At 37.0% G+C, this 18,134-nt stretch overlaps 1 protein-coding gene across 1 annotated transcript; it reads right to left on the reverse strand.

The window, feature by feature from the left end:
* Positions 1–8,696: 8,696 nt before the first annotated feature.
* Positions 8,697–9,129, reverse strand: LOC141498447 (large ribosomal subunit protein eL36-like). The gene has a single exon (XM_074201640.1). The coding sequence runs from the start codon at positions 9,068–9,070 to the stop codon at positions 8,753–8,755; it is 318 nt and encodes a 105-aa protein (XP_074057741.1). The 5' UTR covers positions 9,071–9,129; the 3' UTR covers positions 8,697–8,752.
* Positions 9,130–18,134: the final 9,005 nt, after the last annotated feature.

An 18,134-nucleotide genomic window follows, 5' to 3' on the forward strand; every position in this document is an offset into this window, starting at 1 on the left:
TTTGTAAGTGGATCAAAAGGCTCTCTGAGAGGAGAATGTTAGTATTCCAGTGAAGCAACCTTTTATAGCCAAAAGACAAGGAAATAAGTGATTTGCTCATCTCTAGCTCAGAGATAAAACCCTTTGAAATAGCCAGCAAATAAGAATTGTAAAAATACTTCCTTTGCCCACATAACTTTAGTAACTTGTGGGAAGGATCTGCCTATTTCTCAATTTGACTTTGAAGTGAACAAATTGCACTGTGTACCCATTCACTCCCACCCCCACTCCACCCCTCCTCTGTCTCAATCTCTCTATCTCTGTCTCTCTTATACTCTGTCTCTCTGACTCTGTCATACTGTCTCTGTCTCTCTCTGTCTCTGTCATACTCTCTGTCTCTGTCATACTCTATCTCTCACTCTTTCTGCCTTGTCTGTCATACTCTCTCATATTCTATTGTCTCTGTCTCACTCTCTGTCTCTGTCATACTCTGTCTCTCTGTCTCTGTCTCTGTCATATTCTATCTCTGTCTCTCTGATCATACTCTCTCTTTCATATATAAAGAGACAGACATAGACAGAACAAGATATTTGGAGAAGCTATGAAAATATTGTTGATGGTGGGCAGATCACATAAACTTAGTATCATCATTATCAAAGAGTGTGAGGAATGACTGTAGTGAGATGTCCATGTGAGTTCCAAGGAAATGTGGTTCATTTTTTTACTACCTCTTCCTTCAGAAATTACATTTTATTGATATATTTTGTTTTTAACGTTCCTAAGTTTCTTCCAGTATCCCTCCCTCAACAAAGAATATTTTTAAAGAAAAAAGAGATAAGCATCAGCACAATCAATTAATACAGCAAAAAAAGGGCTAATAATAAATGTAATGTACCACACCCACATATCTCCTACTTCTTCAAAAGAATGGGAGGTGTTTTCTCCTTTTTTCTTTGGAGTCATATTTTGTAGTTATCATTCTTGCCATTAATATTGTAATCATCATGTATATTGTTTTCTTGGCTCTACCTATTTCAACTTGTAAATCTCTGCTTCTCCATATGCATAATTTTCATTTCTATTTTCCATTTATGTACCACAATTTGTTTAGCCATTTTCAAATCAGTAAGCATCAGTTTTATTTCCTTTTTTTCCTATTACCAAAGGTGTTAATATAAATATTATGGTGTAAATGGGGAATTTATTGTTATCAATATCCTCCTTGGAGTATATTGACTCTGGGTCAAAGAGTATGAGTCCATTAGTCGCTATTTGCATAATTCTAGGTTGTTTTCTCAAATGGTTATACTAATTCACAGCCCTGCCAATAACTGTTTTAGTGTAAGTATCTTCCCACAAGGTCTACATGTATGGGAAGTGAAAATCTAGGATCATTTTTATTTGCATTTCTCTTTTTATTTTGGAGCATTCTTTCATATGGTTATTAATCATTTGGGATTCTTCATTTGAGAGCTGTTCATTTTATTGCTTTTCAATTGAGAGTTGTTCATTATACTTTTGTGTATTTGGTTAATGTGGAACTATTCTACTAATGAAAGGAAAAACAATAGATAATACAGAAAACATATATACTTCATTGTTCAGTTGTTTTTCAGTCCTACTCTGCATAACCTCATATGAAGTTTTTCCCTCAGCAAAGATACTGGAGTGATTTGCCATTTCCTTTCCCCCTTATTTTACAGATGAGGAAGTGAGGCAAACAGGATTAAGTGACTTGCCCAGGGTCTCACAGTTAGTAATTGTCTGAGACCAGATTTGAATTGAGGAAAATGAGTCTTCCTGACTCCAGGCCTGCCATTCTATCCCCGGAGCCACCTTGCTGCCTCTATGCAGCATGTGATTCACATGAAATGCACATGTTTTATGGGACTCAGTTTCTTCCAAGGTAAAATGAGGGAAGAAGTTAAACTAAATCATTCGAGATCCATTAATTACTGGTAATGAGATATTAGACAAGCAATTTTACCTCAGTTTCCTCATTTTTAAAAAGAGCATAGTGGACTAAATGGTCTAAATGGTCTCTAAGACTATTTCCAGTTCTAAATTAAAGATCTTATGATCTTCAATCCTGGAATATCTATCAGCTTTTCTAGTTCCAATGTCTTTTGATTCTCTTGGACCAACCTACCTTTCTTCCTGGTGTTACTGTATGGAAATAGAATGAGGGGCAGGGATGCTGGATAGAACAGAAGAAAGGAAATAGAGCAAGGTCCAATTAAACCATATATTCTCTCCACAATCAGGAAATCAAACTAGTACCCTGTACTTTGCCCATAGAATATTTCTTTTGTCATAGTATGATGTTCAGTAGTTTCAGTTGTCTGACTCTAGGTGATCTTATTTGGTGTTTTCTTGGCAAAGTATTGGATGATTTGTCATTTCCTTCCCTAGTTTCTTTTACAGATAAAGAAACTGAGACAAATAGGATTAAATGACTTGCCCTGGTAAAGCTAATAAGTATCTGAGACCAGATTTGAACTGAGAAAGAAGAGCCTTCCAGACTCCAGACCTGGTGCTCTATGCACTGCACCATCTAACTATGCCAAAATGACAAAGTAGGCTCATTTTTGCATGTGTGGGGGTGTTTCACATTTTCTTTTTTGTCATTAGAATATGATCATAGTATTCCCTTCATTGAATGTTCACATGAAATAGTTGCAGTTAATGTAATTAATACATTCTTATGGAAGCAATCAACCAGAATTTTTCCCTCATTGAGACTTTAAAAATAATCTAGACCAGTATCTTTATTTTATAAATAAGGAAACTGAGACCCAGAGAGTTTAAAAACTTTATCCATGACTATTCATAAAGGCACTGGCAGAGCTAGGATGAGAGCACTAACTCTTGGGAAAATCCTACTACATTATGTTGCTGACTACAAGTAAAAACATATACAGGTATGTGTATATATATATATACATATATAATATGTATATATATATATATGCATATGTATGGATATGAATTTTATAAAAAAGTATCTATGTGACCTCTCTGCTAATCATTTAGCTTTTATCACATCTATCAAAAATGGTCATAAGTTTAGATTCCAACCCCCTAGGAAAGGCCTTTTGCAGACCACATGTACTGCCATGGGAGTGTTCTGGGCCTATACTCATGCGCCTACCATCTGCCAAGCACTGGAAATACAAATACAAAATGAAATAGCCCCTGTCCTCAAAGAGTTTCCATTCTTTGGAGTTGTCAATGGCTATATAAATATAAGAACATACAGAATAAATACAATGATATATTTTAGAAGCAGTTCAATGTAGAGCTATTGCCAATGAGCCATGGGACCCCAGGTGAGTTAACACCACCTGCAACTTGAAGGAACTGGATTAGAGGTAAGGTCGTTGAGAACAGGGAATAGGGGCAACTAGGTGGCCCAGTGGATAGAGCACCGGCCCTGGAGTCAGGAGTACCTGAGTTCAAATCCGGCCTCACACACTTAATAATTACCTAGTTGTATGGCCCTGAGCAAGCCATTTAACCCCATATGCCTTGCAAAAACCTTAAAAAAGAGAGAGAGAGAACAAGGAATATATATAAAGGGTTTATCTTTGTATCCCCAGTGGCAACTCAGTGCTTTGCAAAGGAACACTTTATTAAATATTGCATTGGGGTTGGATTGGAAGTTCCTTCCAGCTCTAAATTCTATTACCTATTATTATCTATTGCTGAATTCTGAGTCTAATTAAACTTTAATTGTTGATGTGCAATCATTTTCAGTTGTTTCTGATTCTTTATAAATCTATTTGGATTTTTCATGGCAAAGATACTAGAATGATTTGCCTTTTTCTTTTCTAACTCATTTAAAATGAGGAAAATGAGGCAAATAGGGTTAAGTGATTTGTCCAGAGTCCCATCCTAATAAGTGTCTGAGGCCAGATTTTAACTCAGGAAGATGAGTCTTCCTGATTCCAGACCTGGGAGTCCACTTACTGTGCTACCCAGTTGTTCCAAAAGAAGGTTTATTTTGTTTAAGAGATACAGTTAGTAATTGTAAAGGCCAAAGATACATTTTGGCGATTCTGCTTCTCGCTCTGGCTTTGGTTCATTTGAGCACCAAGGTTTTCCTGGTCTCTTTTTTTCTCTATGGAAACAACTCTCAAGTCAAAGCAAATATAGCCAGAATGGAGTAGAGAATCTCTCAAGTCTGAGAATGCAGAAATATGCCTCAATGTTTTGTTTTGTTTTTGTGTTTAATAGGATTGGAGGAATGTTAGGGACAATGTCACCATTACTAAACTTTCTGTTACACATGTAACAATACATTCCAAGTGCCTATCATGACAAGGCTGTTGTCCATCCTAATTTCCAGTGGTTTGTAGTTTTATTTATGCTACAGCCTAGGGACAGTTGCACTGAAAATTATTCTAACTCCATTGTATTCTAGTGGACTTTTATCTTGAAAATCTATGTTTCCCATGGCATACTCCCTCCATGGTTAGGTATATTGGCCTAGAGCCTACTATAATTATATGAACATATCAACTCCCAAATCCATAGTAATGTTCAATGCCATTTTTATAATAAATAGTTAGCATGTGCTAAATGATTTACAAGTGATTATTATTTCATTTGATCCTCACAGCTTCCCTGAGAAGCAGGTGATCTTATTATCTTCATTTTATAATCAATTGGATTTGAGGTCTTCCGGACTCTAGTCCGACTGCTCTAGCTAGCCATTGCTATCTGTTAGGATCGATTGAAAGAATTCCGGATATATGGCTTAGAGAGGACAAGGAGGGTCCATTCTAGCAGCCTCAGACATTTCAAGAGCTATCACATGGATAAAGAATTGGCCTTGAAGGGAAGCACTAGGATTTATAGATGTTAGTTGTAGAGGTAAATTTTGATTCTGTTTAAGAAAAACATTTCTAAGAATTGGAGTCAAAACTGGAACGAGCTGTCCCTGATAGTCTTGATGCAGAGACTTTTAGCCATTTGTTGGAAATGTCATTAAGAGGTGATTTTTCAAGGGTGTGTCCTAGATAAGATGACCAGCTTTCTTATTCTGAGATTCTGTGCAAATATTATCATACCTGGTTTATTGATGAAGAAATAGATCCAGAAAGGTGAAATAACTTGCCCATGACTATACTACTGGGAAGTCATCAGAGCTGGGATTTGAAGCCAGATATCCTGACTATAAATTTGGCATTTTTTCCACATATGTTTAATGTTCCTAAAGACAGACTTCTCATAGAAAGACTTAAAAGAACTGAAGCAAAATGAAGTGAGCAGAACCAGGAGAACCTACAATGACAGTGATGTAAATAGAAAGAACAACCACAAAACCTGAAGACTGCAAGATTATAATGAACAAGCTTGCTTCCCCCCCCCTCAAAAAAAATAGATGAGAAAATGTATTTCCCTCCATCCTTTGAAGAGGTAGGAATTACAAGTATGGAACACTGAATGTAATGTCAGATTCTGTTAATATTTTAGTAGCTGAACTACTTTTTCCTCCTCTTAGTCTTTACTCTGTTTCAGAACTGGTTCTCTGAGAAGGAGAGGTGGTAGGTAAGACACTCATCCACTAAACCTTTCTACACTTCCTTGGCTCCTAGTAAGCCTGCTTCCCCACTGGTAGCTCTACTTGGGGAGAGTCCCAGGGCAGTCTTCAGAAAGCATAGAGCTAGGACCTGCTGGGAGTTGGACCACCAGCTATATGAATGATCCAGCAAGAACATCCCTCCCCAGATCCCCAGCCCTCCAATCCCACACCAGAACTACAAGCCCAAATATGTCAAAAAATTTATAAAGTAATTTATGAGTAAATTTAATCTTCATTCAATAGCTCTCCCCAAAACTGTAGAAACAAATTTTCAAAAACTTTAATATATCTCTTTTCTATGTTTATCTCCTTTACCAGGGTAATTTATGACTATTACAGGAGATAGTTCCTGTATTGACAAAGAAAGGAAATTTAAGCCAGAACAGAAATTAAATACATATGGAAGTTGTTATATCAGGGAACATTGAACCACATAACTACTCCCAAGGAAATAAATGTAACTCAGATTTGTTACCTATTTAACTTTGATCTATGACACTCATTTCCACTGCCAAAATGTCACAGGAACAAGCCCCTGAAATATTGATGCTCGATGATTATCACATTCAACTACCTGAGGCTCCAGTGAAAAGAACCTGCCCCAAAGTAATTAAATTGTCACTTTTAAGAATGATGGGTTTCTTTTAAATTGCGGATATTGAATTGGGCCCAGACACAGATGAGACACATTAATACAATATCTACAAGAGGCATGTAGTACCACTAAGGAAAAGCTAGGCCAGAAGTATTGGTGATCTGGTGGCTGAAGGGTCAGCCTTGTAGCCAGGAAGCCCTGAGTTCAAGAGTTGACTCTTACATATGTTAAGTATATAACTGAAAAGTTAGTTCAGTGCCACCATAGTAATGAACTCACAGGTCTGGTCCCAAAATAAATTAATCACTTTTTGTACTATCCAACATTCTTCAATATTGTACTAGAAATGTTAGCTTTAACTGGAATCAGGAGAACCTGAGTTCAACTCCTGGCCGCAGACTAACTTTGTGACTCAGGCAAGTCACTAAACCTGACTGCTTTGCAAAAAAAAAAAAAAAAAGGAAAAGAAAAAAAAAAAAGAAAAAGAAAAAGGAAAAAGGAAAAAAAGGAGAAATGTTATCTTTAACAATGAGAAGAAAAAGAAATTGAAAGGGGTGGCTAGGTGGCGTAGTGGATAGAGTACCAGCCCTGGAGTCAGGAGTACCTGAGTTCAAATCCAACCTCAGACACTTAATAATTACTAGCTGTGTGACCTTGGGCAAGCTAACCCCATTTGCCTTGCAAAAACATAAAAAAAGAAATTGAAAAAATTACTATAGGCAATGAGGAAGCAAGACTATCAGTCATTTGTAGATATATTTAAAGAATCAACTAAAAAGCTACTTGAAATAAATAACAAATTTGACAAACGTTTCAGAATATAAATAAACCCACAAAAATCATCCTCATTTTTATATATTTCCAACAAAGCCCATCAACAAGAGACAACAAGAGAAATTCCACTTAAAAATAACTGTAGACAATATAAAATGTCTGGGAGGCTACCTGCCAAGAACTATGTGATCACAATTACACAACACTTTTCACACAAATAAAGTCAATTGGAAAATTCATGGGTTGGGGCGGGGGTTGCTTAGCTAAGACTCTTTTTCACTTTATAAAAATATAGAGAAGGGATAGAAATCTATTTTTAAATAAAATCTAATCTGCCTTTTTTTGTGTGTCCATGGCCGCTACCATCCCTGGCTATGTTGTGCAACTGATTTTGGGATCTTCCTGTTCTGTTCATCCTAAGCAAAAGCATTCCATCCCATTTCCTCCAACAGATTGCCCCCTCTCATTCCACTTTTTTACTTATTTTCAATGTCTCTCAAGCTAGTGGTCCTGTCCTTCTGTCTACTGAAAAGTTGAAAACAAATGACCAAAAAGTCACAGAGGTTATGCAACCATAGTTCACTTTAACTGGCACACTTGGTTAGAGTTGTGGAATATTAATTCTTCTATATTAAGTTGATTGTTAGCACAGAATGGATTAACTGTATTTGAGTATTTATGTCCTTGTCTATGTGCATTGTTTTGCCTTTTATAGTGTACTTGTATTGTGAGTGATGTTAGCTAAATGGTGTTATTATCTTTTAGTGTATACTTTTAAAATGGGGCAGTCGAGTGGTAAAGTTGAAAGGAAGTTACAACAAGTCCTACTTGCAAGCCCCCAGAAATTATATGAGACAGCCTCTTGAGGGGCACAGCTATGGCAAAAGGTATTCAGAGGCAAGGAAAAGAAAGATATAGGTCTGAATTAGAATCAGTGAAGGAAAAGATGAAATCTTGTGAAAACCTAAGAATCCCCAAGCCCCCTTATCTAAAAGAAATCCACCCTTACCAAAAACTTCTATCAGCTTCTCATTTTCTATGCTCCCTGTCAAGTGGTAAGATCAGAACCTGTGGTTTCAAATCCCAGCAGATGATTACCAGGCACGGGGGGGGGGGGAATCAATCCCACAGGAGGGTCCCAACTCATCCTGTGTTTTACAGACCTAAGGATCTGTATCTGCATCAACTCAAGACTGTTTGTCTTAAGAAAGTGGAGACTAGAAGTTGGTGCCAGAAAGCAACCCAGGAAGGGTCTAAGGACCCTCCTTGAAATCTGTCACTCAGCATGACTAGGCTTCAAGGAGAGCTGGAAAGAGGGGTGACAAAAAGAGGGGGTAACATAGGTCATGTCCATTATCTCTTTGCTCATACAGGAGCAAAAGGTGTCTGCTCCAGTTGACACCAGCGCCACACTCTTAGTTGTTGTTGTTGTTTTTGTTTTGGGGGGGGGGTTAGGTTTTTGTCTAGGCAATGGGGTTAAGTGGCTTGCCCAAGGCCACAAAGCGAGGTAATTATTAAGTGTCTGAGGCCGAATTTGAACTCAGCTACTCTATCCACTGTGCCACCTAGCTGCCCCTAAAAGAAGCAATTTAAATATCAAGGAACCACAATCGGAATTACACGGTACTTAATTCCAACATTAAAATTATCAGAGGGTCTGGAATATGATATTCCACAGGGCAAAGTACCTTATATTACAACCAAGATTTAACTAACCTGCAAAATTCAGCATGTTCTTTCAGGGGAAAAGATGGATTTTCTTTTTTTTTTTGTCAAATGTTTATTGGGTAAATGGGGAAGGCAGGCAGGGACCAGGTTTAATCCTTCTTGGCTGCAGCCTTCCTCATGGCAGCCAGGACATTGCTGAGCTCCTCTCTCTTCCTCTTGGCACGGATGTGAGTTCCCACCCTTTTTTTGATGAACTTAAGGGCTCGCTTATCCTTGGAGACCTTTAACAATTCCATGACCCGCCTCTCATAAGGGGCAAACCCACACACCTCCCGGATCATGTCTCTCACGAATTTGGTGTGTTTGGTCCAACGCCCACGGCGGCGGCAGTGTCGCGGCTTCGCCACGTTTTTGGTAACTTTGTGGCCCTTGTTGAGGCCCACGGCCATGGGGTATCGGATGGCCATGGCTGCGGCGCAAGCATAGCCCCAGCGGCAGCCACAGCAGAAGGCGAAAAGATGGATTTTCAATGAAGTCGAGGACTTACAAAATTTTCTGATAAAAAGACCATAACCAGAGAATTCAATCTTCAAATACAAGACTCAAGAGATGCATAATAATAAGTCATAAAAAGATGTTGATTTACAAGGGTTGTATTTTCTATTGGGGCAGAGGGAGAGAAAGTACTTGGAAGGTCTGTGCATAATTAAATCATAAAGTGATCTTTAATAGATACTTTAGTTAACAAGGGATGTAGTGCTATAATTGGAGTACTTAAAGGGACAGAGGGAGGGACTGGACATAGACCATGAAGTGATTTTGCTTTATTTGATGCTTTAATGACAATTAAAGGGAGTGTACTTAGAGTGGAGGGTATAAATGGTTCATGAAATGATTTTTGTTTTACATGATACTTGAGCTCATGACATGTGAAGGAAGATACTATCTATATCCAGATAAATAGAAATACCTGTAGAATGGTTTTGTATATATATCTGGTAGGAGAGAAAAAAGAATTTTACATAACTATTATAAATTGAAAAACAATAGCAAATTATACATAATAGATTTCCAGTTGTGTGTGAAATCATTTTTATTATTATGCAGTTATGATAATACTTGTTTTAATTCATAAATTAAATATAAAATAAAACAAAAAATAAACTTATCCTTTCCTAGGATGGAACACCTTCATTCATTCAATCACTGGGCACTTGATAAGCAGATAGAGTTGGCTCAAAAATATTGGTGGGGGAATATTCACAGGGCAACTTCACTGCACGTGAAATGTTTCCCAAGCACAAGGCATCCAAAGCCAGCTCGACTCCTAGAGATAGATGCCTTTTGAACCTCAACAGAATGACTTCATTCAACTGCCACTTGGTAACAAATATATTTTGGTTATAGTCTGTGTTTTCTCAGTGGATGGAAAGAAGTCTCTGGAGAAAAACCCTCTTAAGAAAAATCCTTCCATTATAGGGTGCTCCTAAAGAACTGCATAGTGACAATGGTACCTATTTCATAGGAGCTTCATTAGCTAAGTTGTTTTCATCCTGGGAATTTACTCAGCAGCACTTTCATTGTGTCTATCACCCCCAGTCATCAGAAATGGTTGAAAGAATTAATGGGACATTTAAGACCTCCCTTGCTAAATTATCTGAGGATCTAGGAATCCCACTGCTGCCAAGATCCAGGAAGTAGAGTCCTGGATCCACTGGATACATTTTGAAAGAATAATACAAACTTCTTGGATTGTGGTGCCCACAGGGAACCTGACCCTGAAAATCAAATGGAGTCCAAAGCAGCAGATATCTGGTAAACCATGGACCCAAGAAACCAGTCATGGACTCAGGTTTCTGATTACTTCAACTATGAATGAAGACTTTCTTCCTCCATGATAGAAGTAGCAATTTTTTTCTAAACATACACTTAAGCTTTAAGTTTAACTTTAGGTTTCACTTAAGTTTTTACTATTTAAGGAGAAATTCCTGGAACTGTAAGTTGTTTTGAATTTTGATTATCAGGATGTTTGTCTGAACTGATATTAAGTCAGTAATAGAGAATGGCATGTCTGGCAATCTGAGGACTACTAAAGTGGATATCTGAACAAAGATTATAGAACAACATAATTGGCTGTCCACATAAGGCTCATGCTTGGAATCAGAGCTAAGAGAGTTTTTCTCTTGACCTATGAGAACTATTGCCCCTCTTTTTCCTTTTATAGCAAATTTTTATAATCAAGTTTTGTAAATCTGCATCATATCTATTAGGCAATTGACAAAGGGGGTACAATGAGTAGAGACTGTGGAGTCAGGAGGACGGGAATTCGAATCCTGTCTCAGGTTTCACATTACTAGCTTTGTGACGCTGTTCAAGTCACTTAACCCTGATTGCCTGGCATCCAGTCATCCTGCTCTATATCTGGCCACTGGGACCAGATGACTCTGAAAGAGAAAGTGAGACTGGTGACTTAGCACAGCCCCTCTCAATCCATGTACTTGTCATGGCATCACCTCCTGATGTCATGGTTCTTAGAGAAAAGACAAATATCATCATCAGAATAAAAAATCTTCAATCTATAAGGGGCTCTACCCTTCATGACTGAAAGGAGGGAATTTCAAAAGTTATGATTTTATATTGATTGGTATTATATATATATATGTTAATAATAATAATTTGGTTTCTAGAGATCCTTTTTACTGACACGCTCTGGGCTGGGAAAATAGAACAGAAGTGTTCCTTTAATCATAACAGGTCCTGCCCTAAACTGTGCTTGCCTATGTTAAGGGAAGTATCTCAGTATTGTAACCCTAAAACTATACAATCAACCCAGCTGTTCACCCAGGACTCTGACGTGGATGGTCACAAGTGATATAATTGTTTTATTGTCCTTCATGGTGGGCTTGTCCTGGGAAGGTCACTCAAGCCCCAGATCTGATTGTTCTATATCTACTAGCCTACTTATGATTATGGATAAATATCTAGCTCCACACTGGCAATGTGGTGCTCCAAGGAATGGAGTAATCCCATGATTTGCAAATTGGTTCCTTACAAAGAAAGTAATGAATAAACCTCTACTGATTTCTCTCTCTCTGGTGAGCTTTATCATGACCAGGTTAGGGACAGTTCAGTAAAATTAGATGAACAATTCAGGATAGCGTTTCATGACTAGAACATGGGTCTTGCAGGTGCTTGACAGAGCTCAGGACCACCTGGGGTTGGTGTGAAACAATCCTGGGATTTTGCTGTGGCAGAGTTCAGCCAGAGGGTGAGCACCAAGAATTATGGATATACCAAGCTCAGGACACAGTTGCTTGCTGGGCCTTAGCCCTGGAAAACAAGCGTTACTCCTAATAGTAAAAGGAGGGGTGGTCTTAATGTTATCCATGCCTCCCTCATCCAGAAAACAGCCTCACTTGATTCCTCCAACCCCACTATCCTGTATCTTTTACGTCCTTTATACTTTAAATCCATGACAAAAAAAGGTTTTTTTACAGGAGATACTATTTCTTCTCTTGGTCTCTTCTTAGTCCCTCAATCTGACTTCTGGGTTTATGATCCCACTGAAACTCTCTCTCCAAAGTTCCTCTTCCAATGATTGTCTTTTATCAATCCTCATTCTCCTTCACCTTCCTGTGCACTTTGCCATTGCTGATCCCTCTCTCCCCCTTGATTGATGCTCCCTTTTCTTTGGGCTTTCAAGAAGCTTCTCTCTTCTTGTTTTCCTCTATCCAACCACCCATTCCTTTGGCTTCCCATTAGCTCCTCTTCTAGAGCATGCTCTGTAATCATAAGTATCAGGATCGCTGTTCTGCTCTTCTCTTCTCCCTCTATGCTACTTTCCTTGGTGATCTCATCTTCTCCCATTGAGTTAATCACCATCTCTATGCTGACTGATCCTCAGGTCTTCCTATCCTGTCCCAAACCCTATTGACCTCCAGTCTCACATCTCCAACGGCTTTTCTGACATCTCCAAGTGGATGTGCAGCAGATATCTTAAACTCTGCATCTAAAACCAAACTTGTTTTCTTTCCCCTTAATCCTTTCCTTCCCTCCTCCTCTCACCTCCTTTTATGTAGCAGGCAATACCATTCCTCCTAGTCCCTCAGGTTCACAACCTAGAGGTTATTTTGGACTCCTCACTATCTCTCGCTATCCCCCATAGCCAACCTGTTTCCAAGACCTGTCGATTTCACCTTTTGATAGCTCTTCAATACCCCTCCCTCTTCTCTTCTGACGCTGCCACCCCTTCAGGGCAGACTCCCATCACCTCACACTTGCCTTATTACATCAGCCTGCTAGTGGCTCTGCCAGCCTTAAGCACTGTGCCCTCAATCCTGTCCATCCTCCATTTAGCCACTAATGTGATTTTCCTCCAGCAGAAATTTGACCAGGTTATCATTCTGCCCATTACCTCCTGTTCCTATGGTAAATGTCAAAAAAATATGCTCTTTGGCATTCAAAGCCCTTCAAGACCTAATCCCTCCCTACCTTTCTAGCCTTCTTACACCTTACTCTCTGATACATCCTCTTTTATCCATGAATAAGATGCTCCATTTCTTGGCACTGGGCATTTCCTCAGCCCTGGAATCCTCTCCCTCTTCCACTCCACCTATTCATTTCTCTAGTTTCCTTTAAGTCCCAAGTCCTTTCCTTGCTCCTTTAATTCCAGTGCCTTCACTCCCATTAATTATTTCCTGTTAATCCTATGTAGCTTGCCTTGTATATATTTGTTAGTATGTTGTTTCCTGGGTTAGGTTGTAAGCTCCTTGGGGACAGGGATTATCTTTTGTCTTTTTTCATATCCCTTGTGCTTGGTAGTAGGTACTTAATTAATAAATGTGTATTGATTGAGATTCTGTGTTTCTTTTTTTAGATTTTTCCTTTCATTGAGCCTAAATATTTCTCTTTCTAAATTACAGTAATTAGCTGACATTTGCAAAACACCTTAAAAACTACCTCATTTCATCTTTACAACAATCCTGTGAAGCAGATGCTATTACTATACTAGGAGGGGTTATGTGCCTTGCCCAGCTAGTAAGTGTCAGAAGGAGGATTTGAAATGAGGGCTTCTGCTTCTAAGAACAGGACTTTACTTGCTAGAGTTCCTGAGTTTCCATTGCTCCTTCTTCCAGGGGAAACTGAAGGATCTAGAAAGGGAAAAGTGGAGTGTCACCAATTTTGTTCTTTGCTGCAGTTTCTCCTGAGTAAGCTTTGGATGACTTCCATGTGACTTAGGCCTTCATTGTGATAGTAGCAGTAGTGATGGCAACAGTAGTGATGTCTAGTATTGGGTCCATAATAGCTCCATTCATCTCTCACCTCTGTCTTCTCTCAAGCATCTTGTTTGTATTTTTTCAGCTATTATAGAACCTCCTTAAATTACCAATTCTACTTTGAGATCCCTCTTTTCACTTCTGAACACTGTCATCAGTGACCTTCTACAAAAGTTATTTTTCAATTGGGATTCTTTGCCCCTAGTAATCCAGGAAACACTAGCCCAACAAGCATAAGGACACATGATGGAAGCAAAGATATTAAAAATACAGACATTCCTGGTAAAGTATGACCTCAATATGATTCAGAGTTTATAGGTCACTCCTGATTATGAATCGCTTAACAGTGATCTCATTTTTAAAGTGATTTTGCTTTCCCCTCAAACCTTTCCTAGATTGCTAGGATGGTTACATGTTCACCACAGACCAAGCCTTTTCACCTTCTGTAAAAGTATAGGAAATACTTTGATTGCACTGCTAAAAAATCTAAGTAAAATGTAAAATAAACTAATGATTATTTATCTTTATTTTTATCTAAATTAAATGTGCATATAAACATGTACAAATAGTAAATATACATAGATCTAATAGCCTGGAAGTTCTATGAGGGCAGATCTTATATATATTTTTATCTACTCAAATGCCTATGTATACATAGGAACTAAATGTTCATTGAATTTCAATTTGTGGACTCACTCACTCATTCAACAAGTATTTTCATGTTTCTTAAGTGCCAGGGATGAGGTGATATGTGGGAAGAAGGACAACCTGGTAGTAAGGGGACCAAACACCTGATCAGAAATAGATTCTATTGGATCTGATGATAGCACTGGATATAGGATCGGGCTCCATTGCTCATTATTCACTTCCAGGGCAGAGAGGAGCAGCTAGACTTTTGAGAAAGCAGGGGCATCTCCTGGGTAAGAACCAGACCTCAGACAAGGAGAATAGGAACCAGACTTCACTGTATCACATCACTTTATTTATTATTTTATTATTATTATTATTGTTATATAAATATTTTATTTGTTTTCCAATTATATACAATGGTAGTTTCTATCATTTTTTAAGATTTTGAATTTTACAAATTTCCCCCCCTTCCATCCCTTCTCCCCCCCACAGAAAGCAATCTGATAATATTTTCATTGTTCCCATGCTATGCTTTGATCAAAATTGAATGTGTTGAGAGAAAACTTATCCTTGAGGAAGAAAAAAATATTAGAGATAGCAAAATTATGTTGCAGATAACACCACCTTTTTTAAAAAATTGAAGGTAGTAGTCTGATCTTTTTGCAAACTCCACAATTCTTTCTCTGGATTCAGATGGTATTCTCCATTGTAGATAGCCCAAAATTGTCCCTGATTGTTGCACTGATGGAACGAGCAAGTCCATCAAGGTTGATCATCACCCCCATGTTGCTGTTATGGTGTATAATGTTCTTCTGGTTCTGCTCATCTCACCCAACATCAATTCATGCAAGTCTTTCCAGGCTTCTCTGAAATCCCATCCCTCTTGATTTCTAATAGAACAATAGTGTTCCATAACATACATATACCACAATTTGTTCAGCCATTCCCCAATTGATGTACAATCCCTCAATTTCCAATTCTTTGCCGCCACAAACAAAGCTGCTATGAACATTTTTGAACAAGTATCACAGCACTTTAAAAGACCAGGCTAGACATTGCTCCCCCTAAGCCCAAAGGTGAGCAGAGTCTAACTCTTAAAATCACGTTCAAAGTCAAGAAATAGGCTGGAAAAAATGAACAAACAACAAAAAAGAACCTTACCATAAAGTCTATTAAGGTGATAAGAGTGAAGCTCAATATAAATTTAGATGACAATGATTTGAAAACATCTGCAAGCAAAGCCTCAAAGGGAGAAGTACAGATTGGACACAAGTCCAACAATTCTTAAAATAGCTAAAGAAAATTTTTTTTAAAAAAAAAGAGTAAAACTTTATTTTTAAAAATCAAATAAACCTTAGAAGAAAAATTAGGGGGAAAATGACAAATTAGTAAAAGAGGCACTGTAGAAGGAAATGGCAAACCATTCTAGTATCTTTACCAAGAAAATGCCAAAAAGGGTCATGAAGAGTTGGGCACAACTGGAAATAACTAACCAAAAACAAACAAAAAATAATGAATATCTTCTTAAAATCAGAATTGGTCAGGTAGAAGCTCATGATTCCACAAGACATCAAGCAACATTAATACAAAGTCTAAAGACTAAAAAAATAGAAGAAAATATGAAATATAGGGAAAAAACTGACCTGTAAAATGAATTGAAGAGAGATATTTTAAGAATTACTGGACTACCTAGAAACCACAATCAAAAGAAGACCTTAGACATCCTATTTCAAGAAATTTTAAAGGAAAACTGCCCAGATATATTAGAACCAAAGGGAAAAATAGGTATTAAAAGAATGCCTATTTCCTGAGATCTCAAAATGAAAACTCCCAGGAATATTACAGCCAAATTCTAGATATCAAGAATCAAGAAGAAAATACTACAAGCAGCCAGAAAGAAAGAATCCAAAAGCTGTAAAAAATGCTTCTATAAATCATCAAAAATAATTAACCTTTTTAAAAAAACATCAAATATATATTGCTTTGTAGTAACACTATTCAGACCAGAGCATTTCAATATGTTCTAGCAGCAAATTCATTTCTAAAGTATTTTTGCTTCAATAATAAGCCTCCAGGTCAAAGAATTGGTATTTCATCTCTAAAATATCTGGATAATGTAACTTGATGTATTTTTATTTCTTCTATCTCAATCATACAAGGGTTAATAATTAATTTTGTCAATCACAAGTCTTATTGTCACTTCAGAAAATAATTTTGTTATTCTGTGAATAGTTTTGAATCTAAAAGTAAGGATCTTTATGATAGTTTTCAAGAACTCCTTGTAAAGTTTTTGCGCAATTACCAGATTCAATTTTCATTCAGTTCAGTTCAGTAAGTAAAGTTTAGTAATTCCTATTGCTTTCAGGATATAATATAAATTCCCCCATGAGTCACAACCTTCCTTTAATTTCCACTACCAGACTTATAATGTTATGTGACTTTCTATCTCCATTTATACTCAAAAGTCCTACATGCCTTGAATGCACTCCTTCATACTGGGCTTTTAGAAATACCTATTTTCTTTAATAGTCAACTTGATAAAATGGAATATATATATATGTATATATATATATATATATATATATACATACATACACACACATATGTCAGCTTGATATAATGATATAACTGGCTCTGGAGACAAAAGGACTTGGTTTCAAATCCTCCTTTGAATACTTATTTTGTGAATATTTATCATATGCAAAGCACATACTGTCACAAACATTATTAAGCTTGGCACCAATCTAAGCACTGGTGATATAAGCATGTGCAGAAAGACAGTCTTTTCCCTCAGGGAGCTTATGTTCTAATAGAGACAACATATAAAAATGGGACCATAAAGGGGGAGGGAAGGGAAAAGAAAGGGAAGGTATCTGATATCATTATATGGAGGGGAGGGAAGGAAAGAACATTATAAAGAAAACATTATAAAGACTAACAAAATATGTACTGTTGAGGTTTATGTCAGGTCTCTTTTTAATGAGTGATCATTATAGCTACAAAGAGGGAAAACAGAAGGTTGTGGTCCATATATATTTTAAAACAATAATAATAATTTTAGAAGTCCCACAAATTAAGAAAAGATAAAAAGATGATTTTATATATATATATATATATATATATATATATATATATATATATATATATATATATATATATGATGTATATGATGTTCCAAACATGTTTAGCAATTTTTAAGCCAACAACAAGGACAATAAAATTAAAACTGCATCAACACTTTTGGGACACTTTTATTTCACAACTTTGACTAGGGGGAGAATTCTTATCTAAATAGAGTTGATTAAAAAAAATATTGTGGACAGTTCTGAATTCACCAAATAAAACAGCTTATATTGAACCAAAAAATGTAGCTAGAAGTAAGGAAACAATTGGAGAATTCATAGCAAATTTACCTGACAAATATCAAATATACAAGATATGTAAGGAATTAACCTAATAAGTCTTCGATACTTTTTAGAGAAATCGGGCTCTTAATCTATTACTTTATCTGATTATTCAGAATTTGTACCTTGACATTCCCAGAATTCATATTCCCTACTTTTCAATCATTTTGATAGCATTTATTTTCAAGAGCTTCTAAATTAAATATTAATAGTTGATTCCA

The sequence above is a fragment of the Macrotis lagotis genome, chromosome X (assembly GCF_037893015.1).
Source record: "Macrotis lagotis isolate mMagLag1 chromosome X, bilby.v1.9.chrom.fasta, whole genome shotgun sequence".
Classification (NCBI taxonomy): domain Eukaryota; kingdom Metazoa; phylum Chordata; class Mammalia; order Peramelemorphia; family Peramelidae; genus Macrotis; species Macrotis lagotis.

Bases quoted from the DNA above. Each gene is read 5' to 3' on its own strand.
- LOC141498447 (XM_074201640.1), bottom strand. From the start codon at position 9,070: ATGGCCATCCGATACCCCATGGCCGTGGGCCTCAACAAGGGCCACAAA.